Source organism: Geotrypetes seraphini, chromosome 1, assembly GCF_902459505.1.
Source record: "Geotrypetes seraphini chromosome 1, aGeoSer1.1, whole genome shotgun sequence".
Taxonomy (NCBI): domain Eukaryota; kingdom Metazoa; phylum Chordata; class Amphibia; order Gymnophiona; family Dermophiidae; genus Geotrypetes; species Geotrypetes seraphini.
This window is the reverse complement of record NC_047084.1, coordinates 5,680,849-5,705,788: the sequence shown is the minus strand read 5'-3', so window position 1 is coordinate 5,705,788 and position 24,940 is coordinate 5,680,849. Positions and strand designations below refer to the sequence as shown.

At 40.7% G+C, this 24,940-nt stretch overlaps 1 protein-coding gene across 3 annotated transcripts in view; it reads left to right on the top strand.

The window, feature by feature from the left end:
• Window positions 1-24,940, top strand: part of SLF1 (SMC5-SMC6 complex localization factor 1) — a 205,245-nt gene that overhangs the window by 34,319 nt on the left and 145,986 nt on the right. For all 3 annotated transcript variants that reach the window (XM_033918723.1, XM_033918643.1, XM_033918557.1), the window contains exons 4-7: window positions 104-179; window positions 13,275-13,518; window positions 19,375-19,537; window positions 24,276-24,425. In XM_033918723.1, the coding sequence (XP_033774614.1) occupies window positions 104-179; window positions 13,275-13,518; window positions 19,375-19,537; window positions 24,276-24,425 (633 nt within the window). The remainder of the gene's footprint in view (window positions 1-103; window positions 180-13,274; window positions 13,519-19,374; window positions 19,538-24,275; window positions 24,426-24,940) is intronic.

The window sequence follows — 24,940 nt, the reverse complement described above, 5'->3', positions numbered from 1 at the left end:
TGCAACTTTGCTTATCTTCAGAAACCACTTATTAAAAGTAAACAATTTTGATTAACTCACCAACTGTTTCAAAATTATTTTGCATCTGCTTTTCTTTCCACAGATATATGATAATTGCACACACCTAATTGCAAAACAAGTTTCCAAAAGTGAAAAATATTTAGCAACATGTGCAGCTGGTAAGTAGTTTAAAAAAAATAAAATAGAAAAACCCTTTTATTTTGGCAATTGTCAGGGAATTAGAACAGGAAAATTAGACATAAATAATGGAGGGTTGGAATGGGTAGGTTACATTTTGAGCTTTTAAAACCAATCAAGTGCATAAATGCCCTGCTGAGTCAGACACCCATCAAGCCCAATATCCTGTCTCTATTAATAACCAGTCCAGGTTACTAGGAAATATTTGTCAAGATAGGTTGGTCTTAAACTGGTGCCTCTTGATTAGAAAGGCTCCTGCCTTCCAGGAAGTGCTGCTCCTCTTCTGCAGCTAGCTCAGCTAGCTTATTCATCTAATCTAATCTAAACCTTAAGTTTATATACCGCATCATAATAGTGTCTTAATTCTGTTTCTCTTTACTGATTTTCTCAGCCCTTGGCACGGCTGTTTTTGTCATGCCGCCTTGTTTTGTCCTCTGCTGGGCCATTATTCCAGGCTTGTTTTATTGCTGCTGACCACCTATCTGATTTCCTGTGCTTCTATACTTTCAAGGTTCTACTTCTGTTTGCCTCTGGATTCATGTTCCTTTGTTGCCATATTCCTTGTAGGCTTTTATGCTGGATGCACTTCTGATATCCTGTGACATTAAAATTACTATAAGAATTACTGTTTTCTCATGCCTTGGGTAGCCAATCATCTTTTCACCAGGTACACTGTTGCAGATGCAGGCAGATCCTAAGAACAGGCCGTGATCATCTCTTGCATTACCCTCAGAAGGATCTACTTGCCTAGTAATTATAATTGTAAACTGCTAAGACAGTCTTAATGGGGGCTATATCAAGTGAACAATAAACTTGAAACATGCATAGGTGACTTCATGCCCATTCTACTCATGCAGGACTCTTAGTTTAATATTTTACATGGAGCCAGTCAGATGGGGGTTTTTCATGCCTCTGACGTGGTTCTTGTTTCACTTTTCCGTCTTTCTGCGCTTCATTGTAACAGGGCCCTTTTTTCTTTTCTTTTTTTTTTTAAGTTTCTCTTTGCTATTTTTAGCCGCCCTCTTTAGGTTTATTTTCGTGATTTGCCAACCCACTTAGGCCTGAGCCATTGGTTGAGCCCTTTTTTTTTTATTAAAAAAAAAAAAAAAAGGGGGGGGGAGGGAGCATTCTTCCTTTTTTTTTTTTTTCTTTTTTTCCTTTTTCTTACATATGAGTTATTTGCTTTCACTTCAACAGTTTTCCTGATGTCTGAGAAACCTTCCAGCATTTTCAAAAAGTGTTTAAGTTATGGAAGAACTATGTGTGTGACTAATATTCAAAGCTGGAGCTTTCTATGTCTCGGTCTTGGTCATTTGTCCTCTCATTCACTCTACTAAAATGCAGAAATACATGTAAAAGAGTAGAGGCCCAGCATGAGAAATTTTTCTGCATGTAGACATGCAGAAGTCTGGCCCATTGACCTAGAGGGCTTTGGGATCTGTACCACAAGTTGAAGATGCATCGGCATTGAGGAAATGTCTACTACCCTCAACATCAGGTATTGGTAGTGCCCATTTGAGCCAAGCATACTCTGATCTGACCCCAAGGACCAGTGAAAATTTGCTTTGTTCTCATCGGCGCCAAGGAATCCCAATGGTGGGCATCAAGTGAAGGCTAAGGAACATCAGCATCGGTGCCAGGAACTCAAGGACAACAACAACAATGGTGATACTGAAAAACAGCGATATGAAGACCACTCTTCCTATGTGGAAGAGGTGCCGATACACTAGTCTCCCCAAAGCTGGGACCCCCACCTCTAATTCGGCTGCATTTTCTCCACAGGCTGCCATTGAGCTACCAGCTCTGACAACACCTTTACCTATGCTTGCATTTGAGAATGGGCTGGAGCACATCCTAATATGGTATGACACTAAAGCATCGAGGATGCTGCTGCTAAATATTTTGCCGCTTCAGCCAATTCTGGAGACCAATGCTGTTCATTGATGCAGGTGCTTCGTGGTGCATCGGTGCCTGTACAAACCAATGTGGTACTCCTTTCCAGTTCTTTGGAGGAGGAAGCTAATTTGGAGTCCAGGGAAAGGACCTTATCTCAACACTCTCGTCTATAGCCTGGCCAGGTGTTCAGTAGACGGAGACAGGCACAGATTCAGGTTTTTTCATGAGGAATATTCATGAGTCAGATCACTCCTGGGCATCTGAGATTAAGCTAGAGGACTAGAGGACTTCTCAGATGAAAGATCCCTGAACATACCTGCAGACCCTTCCCCACCCCAACGAAGGAGGACGTCTCACCCAGGACTCCTTTTATAGGTTTGGTTTTTTGGGGGTAGTTTGCAGGAGATGGCAGAGACTATTCTATTTTAAGTTGGAGGTCAAGGGTGAGCTCAGGGCTAATGTGTTGGATGTTTTTGACTGGTTTCCCTCCTAAGAAAGTTACGACCATGTGCATTTACAACATCCTGAAGAATGTACAGGTGAACAGTTAGGAAACCCACTTTTTGCGCAGGTCATTTTATATAAGGTGGTCTCTATGTATAAAATTTAGAAGGTTCCTGGATTTGATAGGCTGCAGCTACCACACCATTTTGTAGTGGTCAAATCTGCTCTCAGAAGAACTGGAAGCTTGAGAACCCAAGCACTAGCTCGTTCAGATAGGCATGCTCACACTCTGGAATTCTTTGGAAGAAAAGTTTTTAAGAGTTGATGCTTATTTTCTGTACCAGTCTTACCAGCTCTACATGAGCATCTGCTTGAAGAATTTGGTATGCAGTGTGCTTGATTTTGTGAACATTCTCCCAACAGAGTAGGCCATACAGCTTCACCAGCTTGCAAATGAGCTGAAGGCATGTTGAAAGCACATTGTGTGGGCCCCTTATGACATGGCAACCAAACTTTTCACCATAGGTATCGGCATGCACAGACTCTCAGAAAGTTAGCAAATGTCTCTTGCCAAGGTAATCTTTTGGGGAACAAGGTTTTAAGAAGTGGCAGACCTCACAAAGAAGAGAACCAACACAATCAAGTTCCCATCTTGGCCCACTCCTTCAACAACCAGAGGATATTTGCAGGGACTTGCTGGCTTCCAGGAAAGATTCCACTAAGAGGTGTTATAATTTCAAATGGAATAGGTTTGCAGTCTGTGAGGGCGAGGCCCTAGATCCTTTCTCTTGTCTCTCAAAAACTATATCTTGAGTCTGGTTTAAAACCCAACTCCGTAAAAGTTTACTTCCATGTAATCACCATGTGTGTGTGTGTGGGGGGGGGGGAGGTTAAGTACATCTCTGAACAGCTTCTAATTATTTGTTTTATATAGACTTTGTTTCTGACAAAGCTTCCCCCCCCCCTCAAACCTCCCACTGTGTCATGGGACTTCAATGTCATTCTCACTCAGCTGATCTTTTTGAGACACTCGATTCAAGCTGTAAAAGGGGAAGTACTACTAATAGGTGATTTTAATATGCCAGATGTTGATTGGGATATCCCTATTACGGGATCTTCTAGAAGTAGGGAGCTCCTGGATTCTCTAAAAGGAGAACTGTTCCAGCAGTTTGTAACGGAACCCATGTGGGATGGGGCCATACTGAACTTAGTGCTTACAAACAGGAAAAGTGTTTCTGATGTTTTAGTGGGTGATCATCTGACATCCAGTGATCACCACATGGTGTGGTTTAATATTAAGACAGGTGTAGAGAGGGCTCATTCAAAAACAAATGTTCTAGAATGTAAAAGAAACTAATTTTGTTCTGATTGTACTTTGGATGGGAACATCTGGAAGTAGTAGGAAAGCAGTGGGCAAAACTGAAAAGAGCTATTATAAGGGCAATAAAACTTTTTGTAAAGAAAAGAAGGCTGCTTTGGTTCTCAAAAGTAGTAGCTGAGAAAGTAAGGAAAAAAAGGTTAGCTTTCATAAATTACAACAGATCGCAGGAAGAGGAGGTCGGGCAAAAATATCTAGAAAAGTTACGGTCAAGGGGTCAAGAAAGCAAAGATGCAAATGGAAGAAAAATTAGCTGACACGGTAAAATGGGGGACAAGACATTTTTTAGATATATTAGTGATAGGAACAAGTGCAAAAGTAGCATTGTGAGACTAAAAGGTGAAGGGGAGAAATATGTAGAAGTTGATACCCACACTACAGCTCGAGTTCTCATGCAAGGTCCTTGGTATCACTATCGATTCCTCTCTCTCCCTCAATGACCACCTCAACTCCTTGGCAAAATCATGCTTTTTCAGCCTTCACATGCTGAGGAAAGCTAGATCCTACTTCAGCCAACAACACTTTGCCATCCTTGTCCAATCCATCATCCTCTCCAAACTAGATTACTGCAACGCCATCTACTTAAATCTATCAAAAAAAAAGTATTCTAAGACTCCAGCTAATCCAGAATACTGCAGCCAAACTGATCTTCTCAAAACGCAAGTCTGACCATGTCTCCCCACTCCTTGCCAAACTTCATTGGCTCCCAATAATCTCCAGAATCCATTTCAAATGTTCCTGCCTGGCTTTCAAGATCATTCACGGAATCCTGCCTCCTCTTATCCCACTGTCTTTCAACTCCTCCAGTCCCGACTCCTCCAGAACTGCCCAAAGGCTTAAACTAGCCTTCCCCTCTCCACGCGGCATCCACTATTCAGGCAAACTGGGAAAATCCCTTCTCTTCAAAATCACAGGTCTTTGGAACGACCTCACCACCCCACTGCGGAACCTGAGCTCCCTTCAGTTATTCCGCAAACAACTGAAAACCTGGCTTTTCAGCAAATTGTAGCTCTATCCTTCCCCCCTTTCTCTTCCCCCTTCTACACATAAGTTCATGTAATCCTTTTTCTTCTTCTCTACCCACTATTTTAAGTTCTTGTAAACCGTGTCGAGCTCCATTCTCATGGAGATGATGCGGTATATAAACTTAAGGTTTAGATTAGATTAGATTAGATTGATAAGGCTGAATTGCTTAATAAATATTTCTGTTCTGTTTTATCAGCTGAAGTGCCAGGAGCAGGATCACAGAAAATAAAAGCAAATAGAGATGTAGACCCTGATCAATTTTTTTTTTTTTTTTTAGAGGGTTATGTTCATGAGGAGCTAGGTAAACTAAAGGTGGATAAAGTGATGGGGCCGGAGGGTTCTGAAGGAATTTAGGATCCAGTTATTCTCTAGAATTGAGCATGGTACCGGAGGACTAGAGAAAGGTGGATGTGGTCCCCCTCCACAAAAGTGTCAGTAAGGAAGAAGTAGGGAACTATAAGCCCATAAGTATGACTTCAGTGATAAATACAGTATTTTTCGCTCCATAAGAAGCACTTTTTTCCCCAAAAAAAAGTGGGTGGAAAAAAGGGAGCGTCCTACTGGTTGCTCGCTGCAAGTAGAGGAAGGGAAAGGCCAGGCAGGTGCAGCGATTGCATACCACCGGCCTAGAAGCCTTACTCCCGATGTCGGGGGTAAGGCTTCTGGGCCAGCGCCGTGCAATCGCTGCATCTGCGTGGCCCTTCCCAGCAATTTGTTTTTGTTTGGAGGGAGTAAGGCGCCGCTGGGTCCCCGCTCATCCCTCGCTCATACCTCACTTGGTCTGCTGTCGGTGCCGCTCTGACGAATCCCCCCTCCCCTCCACTGCTGCTTCGTGGACGTGTCCTCACAGCGGCAGCAACGGAAGACAATTAAAACCAGCGGGCAGGCTTGGGGGGTGGAAGAGGACAGGCTAGAAGGCAGTGAGGGGAACTCAGGAGGGAGGTTGGAAGGGACAGTTGTTGGGCCTTAGGTGGTGGAGTGGGGGGGGGAGAGAAAAAAGGCTGGAAGGCAGTGAGGGGAACATGGGTGGAAGGGACAATTGTTGGGCCTGAGGAGGGGGGAAGAGGACAAAGGCTGGAATTCATTGAGGGGGACATAGGAAGGAGGGAGAGAAGAAGGGACAATTGTTGGGCCTGAGGAAGGAAAGAAAGAAAGGGAGAAAAAAAATCGCCAGATAACAAAGGTAGGAAAAATGATTTTATTTTCAATTTAGTGATTAAAATGTGTCAGTCGGGAGAATTTATATCTGCTGTCTATATTTTGCACTATATTTGTCTTTTTCTATAGTTGTTACTGAGGTGACATTGCATATTTTAAAAAGTCATCTGCCTTGACATCTGTGCTCTGTCCCAGCCTACCACTAGACCACCAGAGGGGGGACAGGGTGCAGAGCCTGGCAGGGAGAATTTGGTTCAGAATGGTTTTTTATTCTTGTTTTCCTCCTCCAAATCTAAGGTGCCTCTTATGGTCAGATGCATCTTACGGAGCAAAAAATATGGTAAATTAATGGAAATACTTTCAAAACAGAAAATAGTGAAGTTTCTGGAATCCAGTAGATTACAAGACCTGAGGCACATGGATTCACTAGAGCAGTGTATCGCAAACTGTATGCCACAGTGAGATTCCAGGTGTACTGTGAGATGCTGGCAAAGAGGAGAGGCGCCGGCTGACTGCTAACAAGACATGCCTCTTGTGGCGAGATGCATATCCTGTAGGCAGTTAGCCAGCGCCTTTCCTCCTCCAGCACTTCTATGGCGTAGTAATTGTAGGCTCAGGGCCCCATGTGGAGGGCCTCTGCGCATTTGCGATGTTGACGTGATGACATCACACATGCTCATGACATCATCGCGTCGACATCCGCACATTTCCAGGTGCCCTCCAGCCACAGCCCCGAGTTTAGTGTGCAGTGGCTTTAAAATATTTACGGGACACTACAGTAGAAGCAGGTCTTGTTAGTCAAATCTGATCAATTTCTTTGACTGGGTGACCAGAGAATTGGATGGAAGAAGTGCTCTAAATGTGGTGTAGTTAGGTTATAGCGAAGCTTTTGACAGTGTTCTACATAGAGGTCTAATAAATAAACTGAGTGCCCCCGGGATGGGTCCCAAGTGGCTGGGTCAGAAGTTGGTTGAGTAGAAGGCAACAGAGGGTAGTAGTCAATGGAGAGTGCTCTGAGAAAAGGGATGTTACATGTGATGTACCTCAAGGTTCAGTTCTTGGGCCTGTTCTTTTTAACATCACAATTAGCGGGAGGGGTAAATTTTCCAAATTTCTACAGGTATCACCAAGCCTTTATTTTGTGTCGGGGTATGTATTGGATCCTTCCTGAACTCATGGAGAATCTGCCAGATTGGTTGATATTGGAAAGTCATCTTTGGCCCCATTGCGTCTGAGCCATATTTCGAGTATCAAACTTCCTAGAATATACAAAGATAATGTTATTCTTCTTTCCACCTGGAATACATTAAAATTTATAAACACCTTAACTTCTACTCCAATATAACAATCCACGTGTCAATCCCTATGATTAAACTCCCAAGATACAAATCGGCGAGTCTAAAATCCTCTAGAAACATTGGTTGCAGGCATATGTACTCTAGTCTAGATGATGTAATTCAGAATGGGAAAATGGTAAATTTATTACAATTGCAATAATCATTTGGCATTTCTAAATCTCAGGGTTATTAATGGTTGCAATTAAAACAGGCTATTCAGAAAGGGTTCCATGACTGGCGTAACTTAAAAAATCAGTATAGCTTGCCAGGCCTATGTTTCCAGACAGATTGGCAAGGGCATCAGGCCGCCAAGTGGTACAAATTAATATCTGCATATTTGACTAAAAAATCTAAAGCAAACCTAAAAGACATTTGGAGCATTGAAACAAAACAGCATATTTCTGCTACACAATGGCGACAAATTTGGACTTGGAGAATGAGATGTACAGCGTCAGCATCTATGAGACAAACTTGGGTTTTTTTGTTATATAGAATTTTTTTGGACCCCAGTTTACAAAAGTTGGATAGTTCAAAGTCTAAAAGATGCTGGCACTGACATTTTGAAGTAGGGACATTGGATCACATTGTTTTACTGTCCCTTGATACTCAATTTCTGGAAATCAATTTGGAGTAAAATTAACAGGATGTTGGAGGCTTCTATTCCACTGTCTTATGACATTGTTTTATTTGGGACTTTATTGAAACCTAAGAGTCCAATTGATGGAAAAAAACCCAGACGTATTATTTTGACTAGGATGGCCATGCAGTTAATAATGAGAAATTGGCAGAACTGGGACAGATTGAACTTTACTTTTTGGTGGGAAACTTTGTCAATATTATAAATATGAAAGAATGAATGCTTAGCAATTGGGACATAATAAAAAGTTTAAAGAGACATGAGGTCCATTAGCGGCATTTGTTACAAGTGATTAATCGAATAAACCTTTGATGTCTAGTTTTTTTCTGTACGCATCCAGAGAGGGAAGGGGGAATCTACTTTGTATCAATATTTGTTTGGTTATAGGTGCTGTTTAATGGGTTATGGGACAATCACTGACAATTCGGCGCAAGACACAAGTGCACCGCGGGAAAACTTAGTTTTAAAGAGCTCCGAAGGGGGGGTGTTTGGGGGGAACCCCCCCCACTTTACTGCATACTGTTTGCGCTGCTGTTGGGGGGGATGTGGGAGTGCAACCCCCCACATTATAGAAAAAATGAAACTTTTCCCCCCCAAAATCGGAAAAGTTCCATTTTCTCTATAATGGAGGGTTCCAACTCCCCAAACTCCCCCCCCCCCTCAACAGCAGTGCGAACACTATGCAGTAAAGTGAGGGGGTTCCCCACTAACACCCCGCTTCTGAGCTCTTTAAAACTTAAAGTTTTCCCACGGCACGCTGGTGTCTTGCGCTGAATTGTCTGCCCTCCATTGTCGGCGTGCTGGTGTGTTGTGCATGACTGACTATGAACCGTTTAGTGTATTATTTGATTGTATATTGTTTGCATTTTGTAACTAAACTAAACTAAACCTTAAGTTTATATACTGCATCATCTCCACGGATGTGGAACTCGGCACGGTTTACAAGAACTTAAATATAGGAAGAGAAGGAAAAGGTTTACATGAACTTAAATATGGGAAGAGAAGAATAAGGGTAGGGTTGCGTACAGGGGGGAAGAGTGAATTACATTTTAGTAAAAAGCCAAGTTTTCAGTTGCTTACGGATTGCGTACAGGGGGGAAGACTGAATTACATTTTAGTGAAAAGCCAAGTTTTCAGTTGCTTACAGAATAATTGGAGGGAGCCCAGGTTCCGCAGTGGGATAGTAAGATCATTCCAAAGCCCTGTGATTTTGAAAAGGAGGGATTTTCCCAATTTACCAGCAAAGAGAATACCATGTAGAGAGGGGAAGGATAGTTTATATCTTTGGGTGGGTCTGGTGGAGTCAGGACTTGAGGAGTTATAAGATAGTAGGATTAGGGGAGGAAGGATGCCATGAATGATCTTAAAAGCCAGGCAGGTGCATTTGAAATGGATTCTGGAAATCACTGGGAGCCAGTGAAGTTTGGCCAGGAGTGGTGAGACATGGTCAGATTTGCGTTTTGCAAGATCAACTTGGCTGCAGTGTTCTGGATTAGCTGGAGTCTTTGAAGATTTTTTTTTGTCTGGCTTAAGTAAATGGCATTACAGTAGTCTAGTTTGGAGAGGATGATGGATTGGACAAGGATGGCAAAATGTTGTTGGTGGAAGTAGAATCTTACTTTCCTCAGCATGTGGAGGCTGAAAAAGCATGATTTTGCCAAGGAGTTGAGGTGGTCATTGAAGGAGAGGGAAGAATCGATAATGATGCCAAGGACCTTGCTTGAAAACTCAAGCTGCAGTGCAGCGCCAGAGGGTAGTGCGAAGAGGGTGGGCAGGTGTTCTAATTTTGGGCCGAGCCAGAGTAATTTTGTTTTAGATTCATTCAATTTCATCTGTACCGAGAGAGACCAGGAGTGGAGTCTCGTTATGGAGGCTGTAATGTTCTCGTGGAGGTTGGTGAGGTTCTGGTCTGTCTCAAGAAGGACAAGGATGTCGTCAGCATATGTGTAGATTATTTCAAGGGGGGATAGTTGGAGGAGTTTCAGGGAGGACATATAGATGTTAAAGAGAATAAGGGATAGGGGTGATCCCTGAGGGACACCGCAAGATGGTGTCCAAGGAACAGACATGGTGCCATTTGTGTTGACAGTGTAGGAGCGAGAGCGTAGAAAGTTTGAAAACCACTTTAGGACGGTGGAGTCTATTCCTATCTCGGAAAGTTGATAAAGTAGTATATCGTGGTGGACGACATCGAAAGCTGCAGAGAGATCGAATTGTAATAGGACAGCGAACTTGTTACGAGAATGTAATTATTGCACCTTTGAAATTAGGGAAACTAGGAGGGATTTGGTGCTGAAGCTGGTCTGAAGCCATATTGGTTGGGAAGGAGAATGGAGAATCTCTCTAGGTAAGATGAGAGCTGGGTAGCGACGATGGCCTTTAGCAATTTAGTTAGGAGAGGGATATTTACTATGGGGCAGTAGTTAGATGGTAAGGAAGGGTCGAGATCAACTTTTTTCAGTAGAGGGGACAAGGCAATGTGTCCATTTCTGTGGAGAACAGGCCCGATAGTAAAGCAGAGTTTATAAGCCTGGTAAGGGAGGAGATGGCCTACACAGGAATGTTTTCGTAAAGGTAGGAAGGGAAAGGATCCAGGATGCATTTGCAGGATTTCAGTTTGAGACAAAGTTTAGAGATCTGGGGTTCGGATACGAATTCAAAGGCTGTCCAGGATCTATCAACAGGGATAGGGTTAAAGTCGTTTGGGGCCAGGGAATTGTAAGAGGCTGCTGGGGGGAAGGAACTCCTTATGGTAGTAATCTTTTCGGCAAAGACTTTAGCTAGGTCGTCTGCGGATGGGGGGAGGGGGGAAGTGTGGAGTCGTTTTTTGAGTTTAAGTTGCGCCAGATGTTGAACAGTGTACTATTTTGGTTTTTTGATCTGGAAATTTTATCTCCATAGAAAGTCTTCCTTGCTTTTCTTAATACTGTGTTATAGGACTTGATATTGTCTCTCCAGGTTTGTCTGTCTGAGGGGGATTTCGATTTTTTTCCATTTACGCTCCAGGGCTCAACATTTCTGCTTCAATTCCCTGTGGTATGGAAGATACCAGGGAGCTTTGCGGGAGTAGGAGATAGGTTTAATAGATAAAGGGGCAAGAGCACAGTAGGTGGTCTTGGAAAGGATTACCCAGTTGTGCCAGTTGGAATCTGGGTTGACAGGTTTAGGAAAAGAGGGAAGTTGATTGAGGAATTGGGTCCAGAATAGTTCACTTGTGATTTTTTTGCGGTAGGTAATAGAGTTTGTGGCTTGGGATGGAGTGCCAAGGTGATACATGAAAATGGGAAGGCAGAAAGAGCTAGAAGGTGAACATACCAGGGGACATGTTCCCAACGTGCCTCTTCGGCAGAAGCTTTGTGCTCGGTCAGGTCGAGGAAGCTGATGATGTCTAGTGTATGCCCCTTTTCGTGGGTAGGGGCGAGCGAAGGAGCGGTGAAGCCTAGGGAGGTGAGGAAGTTGTTGAATTTGGTTGCATCCTTGCTGGTGTTATCGTCTAGGTAGAGGTTAATATCGCCAATGATCAATAGTCTCTGGAATTTTAGGAAGGCCCTTGTTATGGTCTCGAGAACGAGTTGGGAGGATTTGTTCCAGGGGGTTGGTGGTCGGTATAATAACAGGATACCTAACTGTTTTAAAAATTAATAGAGTTTGGGTTTTTTTTTAACATTTTTTGTAAAAATATTACTGAAGGGCTGTCTGATAAGATTTGCCTCTTTGCGGATGATGGCAAAACCTGCAATAGAGAGTAGACACCCTTAATGATGTGGATAACAGGAGAAATCTAGCGAAACTTGTTTGTTAGCTAAGATTTAATGCTAAGACATGCAAAGTCTTGCATTTGGGCTGCAAAATCCTGAGGGAATGGTACAGTTTAGGGAGTGAAGAACTTTTGTTTGCATGAAAGAGGAGCGGGACTTGGGTATGATAGTAGTATATGATGATTTTAAGGTGGCCAAACAGGTTGAAAAGTCTTCTTTCAATTGAAAGGGAAATCCAGCATGAGAGGGCATCGGATGAAATTTTGACATGATATGCTCAGGAGTAATCTAAGGAAATACTTTTTTACAGAATGTGTTGTAGATGCATAGAATAGTCTCCCTGTAGAGGTGGTAGAGACAAAAACTGTGTTTGAATTCAGGAAAGCATGGGACAGGCATGTGGGATCTCTTGGGGAGATGCTGCGGATCTCTTGGGGATGCTGCAGAAGGGCAGACTGGATGTTCCATTTGGCCTTTTATATCAAAGTTTCTATGTCATCTGGAGTACCTGACCTGCAAGGTCTTATTTTTGGTGGGAGTCACTTCAATTTGCAGATTTGGTGAACTTCAGACCATAGTAGCTGACACAAGATTTTATCATAATACTCTCCATGCCCATTCTAAGTTCCTTCCTAAAGTGGTGTCACAGTTCCACCTTAACCAATCAGTTCTGCCACCATTTTCCCCCAAAGCCTCAGGCCTATCCTAGCAAAAGCATACTGCACCTTGAACTGCAAGTGAGTTCAGCCTTCTATCTTGAGTGGACTTAAGTTCATAGATGTCCTCCAAATTTATTTATTTATTTATTTTTTAATCCAAACGGAATGGGGGCTGCCATCAATAAATGCACTTTATCCATTTGGCTAGCAGATTGCATCTCCTTTGCTTTTATGCCCAGGCTGGACTGACTCTTAAAGATCATGTTACAGCTTACAGAGTCAGAGCCATGAATGTGTCGGTAAAACTAAATTAGATAAAATGAAAGATTAAGTGGATACATTAGTTTAGTTCTGTGACAAAACGTTTGAATCATCTGCTTGTTCATCACTTTACACTGCTGCTTATACTGAAATTCTACTTGGGAACCCTTACCTAAGATCAGAAAAACTATTGGGATGGAAGTCGTGAGCCACATCAGTCCGCCCTGTCTACTTAAGTGCTTTGTGTTTAAGGCTAATAGCTTTCCTTAAATGAAAAATACAATTCATTGGCATCATTACTTTTTATTTGCAATAATCTGTTTTTCTTTCTGATGCTAGGCTACTAATAATAAATGCTGTAATTGTAGTGCAAAGAAAATACTTCAAAATGTAACTGTCAGGACACATGTTGTATTTGCATGAAAATACTTGAAATTTAATTGGCTAGTTCAGTGTCTGTCTTTTGATTATCTTTTGTCTGCACTGCTGCTGTTTGTGGCTCACAGTTAATTTACTTTCTAGGAAAGTGGATCCTAACTAAAGACTACATAATTAATAGTGCCAAAAGCGGCAGATGGCTTGATGAAACAACTTACGAATGGGGATATAAAATTGAAAAAGACTCCCATTATTCACCTCAAATGCAATCTGCACCTAAAAGATGGCGCGAAGAATTGACACACTCTGGTGCTCTAGGGGCCTTCCACAGATGGAAAGTTGTCCTTCTTATTAAGGAAGGTGATAAACGAAAAGATGCATTTGAAAGGTAGGAAGAATCTCCTAAAGCTGGACTAATGAATCATAAACCTGTTTTCATACGCACTACTGTTAATGTAAAACATTTCTAATGAACTTATACAATCAAATATACTTATACAATCATTCTAAGTGGAACACATAACTAACATCCATAGTTCTTGGGTCTCTCTGTGTAGGTGTGTGAAAAATATTCCAGCATTTGATATTTTGCTGTAGTATTTGTGCTACTTTAGCACAGGGTCCCATTTTATCCAATGTTCGGAGGACTAGAGAAAGGTGGATCTTAGTAGCCCATCTTAGTAGCAGACTGATGAATTCCCCTCTAAATCTAATTTCAGATGTGCTTATGACAAGTAGTAGCACTTGTGACTTAGGAATAGTTTTTCTTTAAACTCTTGAGTATGTTTTAGTATATGTTTATATTAATTGCTGTATTTAGAACAGTGTCACAAATTAACCTCTTATCAAAAAGAATCTAAATAGTTCTAATATGCAAGGCAATTTTTAATATTCCCGAATGTTGCTGCAGAATTTTTTTTTAAGAATCATTTGAAATTTTTATGTGATTCTTGCTAACACTTTAAGTTGACACAATATAATCCTTTCAGTGTTGCACTATACTTCAAATTTATAGAGTTCATAAGAAAAGTTCAGTGTGTTTTCTTTGTGAAGGAGGATGTAATCCAAGTATACAAGCGGATGATATCATTGTATGCTCCAGAATGGAACAGTTCTACCTGAGCTAGACGCTAGTGTAAAGTACTAAGCATTTACAGAAGTGTTTTCTGTGCCCTCGGGGTTGGTTTTATGCTGAATGGACACGAAGCTTTCCCATATTTTTCAAGTGTTTTAACTTTGGTGTTCTGATGTCTTTCATTGTTCATTATGGATTTCTTGTGTGTGGGATCGTGTCATATTATAAGAACACAAGAATAGCCATACTGGGTCAGACTATGGTCCATCAAACCCAGTAGCCCATTCTCATGGTGGCCAATCCAGATCACTAGTACCTGGCAAAAACCCAAAGAGTAGTAACATTCCATGCTACCGTTCCAGGTCAAGCAGTGGCTTCCCCCCATGCCTTTCTCAATAACAAGACTAGGAACTTTTTCTCCAGGAGACTGTCCAAACCTTTCTTAAAACCAGCTACGCTATCCGCTCTTACCACAACCTTTGGCAATGTGTTCCAGAACTTAACTATTCTCTGAGTGAAAAAATATTTTCTCCTATTGGTTTTTAAAAGTATTTTCATGTAACTTTTATCAAGTGTCCCCTAGTCTTTGTAATTTTTGACACCCATACAAGAAACCCATACAGAAATAGGAGTGAAGATCTGGCTTCTGCGCAAGGATCAACTAACTCTGCACATCCAAGCAGATTCTTCTTCTGTGAATTTCCAGAAGAGCCGAGACAGTACCTGGGCAGAAGTTTCAATTTGAAGGAGAATGGGGTTTTCCTTCCGGAGGTCTGCAGACTGAAGCTCAAGAGGCAGATAAGAGAGCTGCAAGACAAGCCAGCACAGACAGCTTGATAGTACTTGCAGGTACTGGGCTCAATGCTAGCAGTGATAGATGTGGTCCCTTGGACCAAGGCGCATTTTTGCACCCTATAGGAGAAGCTCTTATCCCACGGGTCCCTGGAAACAAATGCGTTACAGATGCCGTTTCCTTGGACAGCACAGGTGCATCACAGCCTGGTCTGGTACTTCATATATGGTAAAGCAGTACAAGTATTCTCCTACAATGTAACGGCAGTAATGTGTATCAATTGACAGGGAGACACCAAGAGTGCTTCTCTGCGTTTGGAGGTCTAAATGCTGTTACATTGAGTGGAGAACCATCTGTTGGCCAACTTGGTGGCAAAGCAGATTTTCTCGGATGCCAGACCCTAGATTCCAGAGAATGGGCTCTGTCTCAGGATGCTTTCGACACCATTGCAAGTTGCTGGAGACATCCAACAATTGACATCATGGTACAGCATCCAAGAAGAACACAACTCTGTTCTTTAGCCGAAGATACAAGCCAGGTTGCAACAGTTTGGATGCTCTGGTGTAACCATGGCTCTGGGAGGGATTGCTGTATGCCTGCCTTCTTCCATGGCACATGATAGGCAGAGTTCTGTGAAGAATAATGGACCATCGGCGTCTGGTAGTCCTGGTGACGACAGACTGGCTGAGATGTTCATGGGATGTGGATCTGGTTTGTCTAAAGTGGGACCAGGGTCCCAGGCTAACTTGTCATCCAGGATTGCTAACACAGGGTCCTATTGACCTGGAACATCCAGAACACTTTGGTATTATGGCATGGCTCTTGAGCATGCAGCATTAGTGCACAAAGGCTTTTTTTAAGTGGTCATTGCCATTCCCCTGAGGTCCAAAACACACACCGTCATCAGCCTATGTGAAGGCCTGGAAGAGTTTCCAGAGCTGGTGTGTGCAACAGAACTAGGATCCAGTTATAGCCCTGATTGCAGTGGTGCTAGCATTTCTTCAAGAAGGGCTTGAAAAAAGGCCTAGCAGTGGGCTCCCTCAATGTACACATCGTGGGTCTCTTGTGCTTCAGACCTCAGACCAGCAAAGAAACATTGGCCTCTTATCCAGAGGTATTAAGATTTTTTGAAGGGAGCATTATGTCTGAATCCACCAATATGGCACCCTTTTCCAAAGTGCAATCTGAATCTCAATCTGCAAGCTCTAGCCAGAGTTCCATATGAGCTGTTGGGAGGAGGCGTAAAGAATGGACATTGCTGTGAAAGCAGAATTTTTGGTGGCTATCGCATCTGCACAACTAATATCAGAACTGCAGGCTCTATCCTACAGGGAACTTTCCTCAGAATATCAGAGATGGGAATTGTAGTGCATACAGTCCAGCCCTTTTTGCAATCGGCAGCCCAGACCTTCTAGTATACACTTCTAACACATGCATTTCAACGCTACCAGCACCTCTTGACCTGTCACCAATTTTGGATCATTAAAAGCTCACACTTCATTTTGTGCATCATCTGGGCATTGGTAAGAGTGCTTCTTTTAATATTGATGAGCTCATTATTCATTTACATACAATTATCAGGGGCTACTACAAACCAAGGAAAAGACCGCAATTAGCCATTTTGTTCATCGATAGCTGAAATACTTTGATGCTAAACCGGTTAAAACTGGTTTAACATCGATCATTAAAGGCACGGTGACTTTTGAGCATATGGGCCAAAACGAGTTATCCAGGATAACAAGGAGCAGTGCTGGAATTTGGTCCCATAACCTCTGGGTGCAGAGACAGCAACTCAATCACTAGGCCACTCCAACTTTTTAGTACTGTTCTCTTAAAAATTCACATTATCTCCAGCAAGAAGCTGAAAATGCCTCTCCTAGTTCCTGCAGCAGGGAATTACACTGGTCGAGAGTATGATTTTGGCAGGAGCCCACTGCTACCCCAAATCCAGTCAAATTTGAAAATAGCTAACTAGTGTATAGAGTTACATTTTTTAAAAGTGTTGGTTTGGCAAAGGATGGGACATTTAAAAAACAAATTTAAAGGAGTTCTGTAGTTGCCAGCTGTAAAAGTCCTTTTTTTGCATATATGATGTTTGACAATTAAATTCACGAACTTGCTGTTTTCATGTCGATGTGCAGTATCTTGCTGTGTTGTGTTCATTATTGTTGCGTGTTTTTGTGTGTTGTCGCAAGAATGTCTGAGCTTCAATTAGAGCAACAAACAAACATAAAATTTCTTGTTAAACTTGGCAAGGGTGGAAGTGAAATCAGGGACATGTTAGTCCAAGTTTATGGAGAAAATGGCGTGAAGAAAACGGCAGTGTACAAATGGATTAAACGTTTTTCTGAAGAGAGAGAAAGTGTCACTGATGAAGAAAAGTCAGGGAAGCCAATCACAAGCAGAACTGATGAAAACATTGCAAAAAATTTTCGAATTGTGCGTCAAAATCATCGGCTGACTGAGAAGCATAGCAGACCAAGTAAACACAAATAGAGAAACAGGAAAATTTTAACTGAAAATCTTGCCATTAGAAATGTGTGCTCAAAAATGGTCCCAAAGGAATTCACCAATGAACAAAAACAAAGGATGATTGAAGCTTGCCAATACCTTTTGGAGAGGCCAGACAATGTTTTGGGTTGTGTTATCACTGGTGAGGAAACATGGGTGTACAATACAGCCCTGAAACAAGTGTCAAAGTGCACAATGGAAGTCGGTCAATTCTTCACAACCAAAAAAAGTTCAGCCAGTCCAAACCAGAGTCAACCTTTTTGATATTGCTAACCTTTTTGATATTGGAGGGATTGTTCATTATAAATTTGTACCAACTGGACAAACAGTTAACCAAGTTTACTATTTGAAAGTGCTAGAAAGGCTGCTTGAAAGTTAGATGAAAACGATCTGAACTTTTCACCAAAAACTCGTGGTTCTTGCATCATGACAATGCACCAACTCGCATGGGCACTGTCTCTGTAAGGCAGTTTTTAGCCAGAAGACAAATAACTGTATTAGAACACTCTCCCTACTCACCTGATCTGGCCCCCAATTACTTTTTTCTTTAGCCAAAGATAAAGGAAGATATTTTGATGACATTCAGGACATCAAGGGTTGGCAGTTTTGATGGGCATTCCAGAAAGAGTTCCAAAATTGCTTTGAATGGTGGACTAGGCGCTGGTGTCAGTGCATAGCTTCCCAAGGTGAGTACAGTGGTACTTCAGAATCCGAATGCTCCAGAATTCGAACAACTTGAAAACCTTTTTTTTTTTTTAATTAAATGTTTTGCCCCGGAATCCGAACGCTGCTTTGGAATCTGAACATACAGGAACTGCAAGTGTTGCTCAGCCTAAAGCTTCCCCACTGACACAACTTCCTGTTTCCACCTGGGAGAGAAGCTTTGGGCTGAGCACCGCTTGCAGTTGCTGTTGCTGATCTTGCTGTCTATGCCGGTGGGGGGGGGGGGTGATCTTGCTGTTTATGCCGGCAGTGGGCCCGATCTTGCTGCCTCTGTTAAATTTAAAGGAAAATCTGAGTTTGTGGGACCAAGAAACGGATTAATCCAGTTTCTATTATTTTCAATGGGAAAAGTTGTCTTGGAACTCAAATGTTCTGGAATGGATTAAGTTCGGATTCCAAGGTACCACTGTACTTCAAAGGTGACTATAGCGATATTCAGTAATGAGATATGTAGCACTTTTTTCTAGGATCAGTTCGCAAACTTAATTGTGAGACCTCGTATGCATAATTATAAAAATGTTATTGATGTTTATATAGCTGTGAGAAATTCTTACATGTATTGCCTTGATTTCTGGGCTTTATTGGTATATGCTGTGTTTTATGCTTAGTGTTTCTGGGCTCCTAGTTTAACTTCTTCCCTGCCAAAAGATTATTGATTTTTGCTGGGCTAGTGAACTCATATAGCATTTTCTTCAAGTTCAATTTTTCAGGGTTTGTTTGTGTTTTACTGCTTCTTATGTTGGCTCCATAGAGCTGTTCATATGACTTGTCTAGCTTTCAGGATATCTTCAGTGTATGAAAAATATTTGCATATGTTGAGACTAGAATTACATTGGTATTTATTTCACTTGTTAAATTATTTCAAGGTGGGTAATTTATTTTACATGACTGAAAAACATTTATTTCCAAAAATGATTTATAAATGATTAGATTAAATTCTAAATGTGTACAAATAGATTTTATGCATGCATAATATTGACATCTTTGAAAAAGTAAACCCAGTTTCTTCTCTCCATCAGCTGGGTAGAGAACCTCTAATTGTGCAAGAAGGTTTGATTTTATTATAACTGTAGTCATACATGAATATTGGGTTAATTTCCTACCTACAAGCATTGTTTCCTCACTCTCTTTTATTTGTTTAGAGTTTTGCTGGCTGGAAAGGCAGTTATATATCATTCACAAAACCCAGAAGGTGAAGTAACTCATGTATTCACAAACAATAGAAGTCTTAAGGCACAACAAGAGAAAAATGACTTTAATGCACCATACTATCCCATACAATATCTTGGAGAATTCCTCCTGGAGGTAAGACTGATGAATTCCATGCACACACTGTTTTGTGTTCTGGGGTTTTGTTTTGTTTTTTTTCTCAATTTTTGTATTTGCTCAGCCTTACATATTTTCACAAAATACATACATATCCTCAACCAGCAAGTGTGAGAAAAGCACTGCCCACAAGATGAGTAAGAGACTCTTTGTAAAGTAAGCAATTAAAATTTATTTACTTTTTGGGCCCAAAAAGGGTGCCCTCTGCACAGATTGGCAAGATGGACATACCTTACATAGTTCATTCATTGAATATATAGTCTGTACAATCTTTAGTTAGTCCCTCCTGTCTGTCTGCTCACAAGAACTTGCTACAGACCAAACAGCCACGGCTGCTGGACCAATATGACGACTGCAACGTCTTCAACGCTGTTGAGACTGGGTCATTTTTTAAGTTGTTCCTGGGTCGCACAGTGATGTTCAAAGGAGACAGCTGCCACGGTGGCAAGAGAAGGAAGGAGTGCCTCACATTGTTTGCTGTCAATAAGGATGGATCAGAAAAGTTACCGCTACTAGCTGCTGGAAAGTCTGCTAAGCCACATTGCTTCAAAGGTGCGAAGTCGCTGCCAGTTGTGTACAAAAGCAATCATAAAGCATGGATGACAGCTAGTCTGTTCTGTGAATGGTTGACAGATCTTGACAGAAAATTTGTGAAGGAAAAGCATTGTGTTCTGATGATCGTTGATAACTGCAGCGCGCATGACCCAGCTGTAGCTGAACAGCTTAAAGCAATACAGCTGGAGTTCTTGCACCAAATTGTACTATCAAATCGTACCACCAAATCGACTTCAGCCATGTGACATGGGCATCATACTGAACTTCAAAGTTCTGTACAGAAAGCAACTTATGCAGAAACTTATCATAGCCATCGAGAATGGTGACATGAACAACTTTGCCATCAACATACTGCAGTGTCTGCAATGGGCTCAGTTAGTCTGGCAGAACGAAATCACAGTGACAACAATCAATTGTTTCAGGAAGGCGGGAGTTGTCAAGAACGTTGTATCTGATATTTCTACAGAGACAGGAGAAAATTGTTCAGAGACATCCTCATCAACAACATTGTCTGCTCATGACTGTGACGACTGTGATAACACTTTTGAATGGTTGATGGAATTGCATTTCTTGGACCAGACTACGTCTGCAGAAGAATTTCATGCCGTTGATGAGTAGGCGCAGACAGCTGCTATGTTGACCGATCAGGAGATTGCAGCAGAAGTTAAGGCAAAGTTTGGCAGTGTCACTAATGCACAAACTGGTAATGAATCCAGTGATGAGGAAGTTCCAGCTGAGCTTCCACCATCTACACGTGAAGCAAGCATGACATTGACACTGTTGCAACGTTTCATTCAAGTTTATTAAAAAAAATTTTAGACCGCTTATTCTAAGCTATTTCTAAGCGGATCACAGCGTAAAATTACATAAAAACAAGTTATAAAATAACAATAAAACACGAAAATGGGGGATACAGACTAACGTCCTAACATACAGACCGCTTTGATCAAAAACATATGAAATGAAACAATAGGATAGTGGGAGAGAACTACAATTGATATAGGAAAGGAGAAACATTAAAGGATAAAACAATAGGTTAGGATAGAAATGACAATTGATTCAAATTTTAAAAAAATTAAAAAAAATTTTTTAACTTTGCCCTTAAAAGGACAGTTATTAACCAAAGGCATCTTGGAACAAAAATGTCTTTAGTTTTGATTTAAATTGTTTTATATCGGATTCATAGCACAGGTGGTTAGGCAGCGAATTCCATAGAGTGGGAGCAGTGACCGCAAAGTTATTGGAACGCAGTGTATTTATCAATTTTAAAGAGGGTATGACTAAAAGATTCTGAGAAGTTGAACGGAGAGATCTTGATGTATTATGCAGAATTAGAAGTCTGTTAATAAAATCCGGTTGATTATTTATTTTTGTTGTAAATGTTAAAAAGTAAAATTTTATAGCTCATTCTATGTTCCATTGTTAACCAGTGAGCATTGAACAGAAGGGGAGAGACGTGATCGTATTTTTTTACGCCCAGATGATCTTGATAGCCGTATTTTGCACGATTTGAAGCCGTCTAATTTATTTTTTTGTAATGCCCTTGTAAAGGGCGTTGCAGTAATCTATACAGGAAATTACCAAAGAGTGAATTAGTGTGTTAAGGGAAACCGGTTCAAGTAGCGAGAGAACGAATTATTTTTAATCGATAGAAACATTTCTGAACAACTGAGCTAATGCGAGAATGATAAGAAAACTTATTATCAAAAGTAACTCCTAATAGTTTTAAGGTTGGAACTATTTTAATGGGAAGTGATTCAAGCTTCAAAGGAGCTTGTAGTGTTTTTGGTGAGCTTGGCCAGGAATGGTATATTTGCTATGGGGCGGTAGTTTGACAAATCTTGGATACTGGCATTTTGGTCCTTGATGATCGGAAAAATTACTGATTATTTCCATATCTCAGGTAAAGATCCGGAAGACAAACTAGAATGGACCAAGTCTTTTATGTATGGACCAAAGATAGGAAAGAATCGTTTTAATAAGAAGGGGGGAAATAACTTCTGTGTTAGACCCTTTTAAGTTGAGCTTGTTAATACATCCTTGTATTTCTTCCAGGTTAGGAAGAGAGAAGTAAGAACATTTAGAGTAAGGCAGGATAGTGGGGTTGTTGGTACCTATGTGTTCTGCAAAGGAACGTGGAGTAATAGTGGGTGGCAAAGCATCTCTGATCTTCTGAACTTTATCAGTAAAAAAAGTGGCGAAGGCTTGTGCTGAGGGAGTGGAGCTAGAAAGGTTAGTTTCCTTTTTCTTTGTAGTTAAGGATTTGACAATAGCATACAAAACGGAGGGATTTTTTGCCTTCTTGATTTGTTTGGTGTAGAATTCTTTTTTGGTTCTATTGATTTCAGATTTATAGTACATAGCATGTTCCTTGAATTTATTGTAATTGAGTAATGTTTTGTTGTGTCTCCATTTTCGTTCTAGGGAACATAGTTGTCTTTTTAGTAGGTTTAAATTTGCGGAGAACCATGGATTTTTTTGTTTACAGGGTGAAATGGTAAAGGTGACTGCTGGTGCAGTAGAATTTAGAAGATTCGTAATAGATTGATTCCATGCGTGTACTTTTTCGTTGACAGTGGACCCATATAGCAGTTCAAGGGGAAGATGAAAATTGGAAGAAATATCTGCAGCTACCAGCTTGTTATAGTTCCTGGTAGTAATTACTTTGGGTTTTAATTTACTTTGGTAGTTAGAATTTATATGTTGAAAAGAAACTAAAGAGTGATCAGACCATGGAACTGTGGTAATAATGATGCTGTTGAAGCAGACATACTGATGAATTGCATTGGAAAACTTGATGTGTACATCACTAAAACTTCTAAAAGAAATGCAGCCCGGAAAAAAAATGATTTTTTTTTTCTTTCCAGTAATTTGCGTACAGTACAACATAATGCTTTAGAACATCTTTTAGTGTAGCGTATTAGAGTGCAACTCAGGATATAATGGACTGTTTTGCCAGGTCCCTTAAAGTATGTTATAACGGAATTATACTCTAGATAGCATACCTTATGGACCCGACACTGGTTACAGAACAGTGGGAGACATGAGAGAGTTCTTTCAAGCTGGACTGGATTGGCCATTTGGCCTTTATCTGCCTTCTTGTTTCTATGTCTAAACTTTATCCTTTGGCACCAAAATTTCAGCAGCTGAAGGTAGATTGGCAATCTACCCTTTCTCTGCTACATCACTGATGTCATCAGCAACGCGGCATACAGAATGCCCGGGAGGGAGAAGAGAAGGTTGCGAAGCAGGGTATATTGGTCTCATGGTCGGCGGCATTCTAATGGGAGGGAGAGATGGAAGTGTCAGCAGGGGTTTGGCTGTGCAAGAGGGGGATGGGATTGAAACCGAAATTGTGTTCTATTATGATGAGTTATCAAACTCTCCAGAAGTAAGGAGCTAGTAAGGAGCTAATCAGCAATTATTTGTGTTAAAAAAAAATATACTTCATGAAAATACTCCACAAGTTGAAAAAACTGTATGTATGTATATATATATATATATATATATATATATATATATATATATATATATATATATATATATATATATATATATATATATATATATATATATATATTCAGGTGCACAAAATGTTATGTAAAAATAATAAATATTAATTAATATAAGTGAAATGCTCAGTCACCAACCGATCTGTGCAAAAAGTACTATTAAAAGTACCAGCGACGGCTATAAACAGGGACCATCATAGCGTCATCAGGAAGGGGGCATTAGCTAAAGGAGTAAAGGAAACACCCATCCAAATCTGATTTGGATGGGTGGTTCCTTCGCTCGTTTAGCTAATGCCCCTTTCCTGATGACACTAATGCAAAACTCAAGTCGAAGGGAGGATATAGGAGTTCAAACACAGGGGTTTTTAATAAAGATTGAAATCTTTTACAAGTGCTGGATTCAATACTGTGCTATCTTCTCATATTTATTCTAAGATAAGTGATTTTTCTATTTTCTTTTTTGGTTACAAATGTTTAGTAGTGAGCACTGATAAATAAGATGGAAGACCCATTCTAAAGAACTTAAAATCATATTTACAGATGAACAGTTAGACATCTAATATTGATCACCTTTAGAAGTTTGCCAAATATTTAACTTGTACATCTGAATTCTCAATTAACCTTTTGACTATTGCTTTTGTCTTACTCAGAACACAAAACAAACAAATGCAGAAAATAATTCAGTGGAGCATTGCTTATCTGTTTGTGACCAGCAGGAAAGAAGAACCAAGGATTACTTGTTTAAGATGCAGTTTGCTGAAGTGAAAAGTGCATTAAAACATCATATATGCTTAGCCCAGGTAATGAAAGCATTATAATTTGGAAACAAATACTAGATTTTATATTTCAAGTAAGACTGCTGAAATCATGTGAAGACTGAAATATCAGTGCTTTGTGAGGGAAGTTTAGCCTCACCAATATGAAGATGTGAATAAACATGTGGATAAAGGGGAACAGATTGATGTAGTGCATCTAGATTTTCAGAAAGCTTTAGACAAAGTCCCTCAATAGCTTTTGGATAGGAGACAATGTTCTGCTGTGGATTGAGAACTTGTTAAATGTCCAGTTCTCTAAATGAAGAAAGGTGAATTGTGAAATACTGCTAGGGTATGTAGTGGGACTGGTACTTTTTAACATATTAACAAATGATCTGGAGATGGGAATGATGAGTGAAATGATTAAAATTTAGTAGGTAATCCTAAACTATTCAAAGATGTGAAATCATATATGAACTGCAAGAAATTGCAGAAGGACTGTGAGGGAGTCTGTAAGACCCTACCATTCTCCCTGCTGGATAATCATAGAAACATGATGG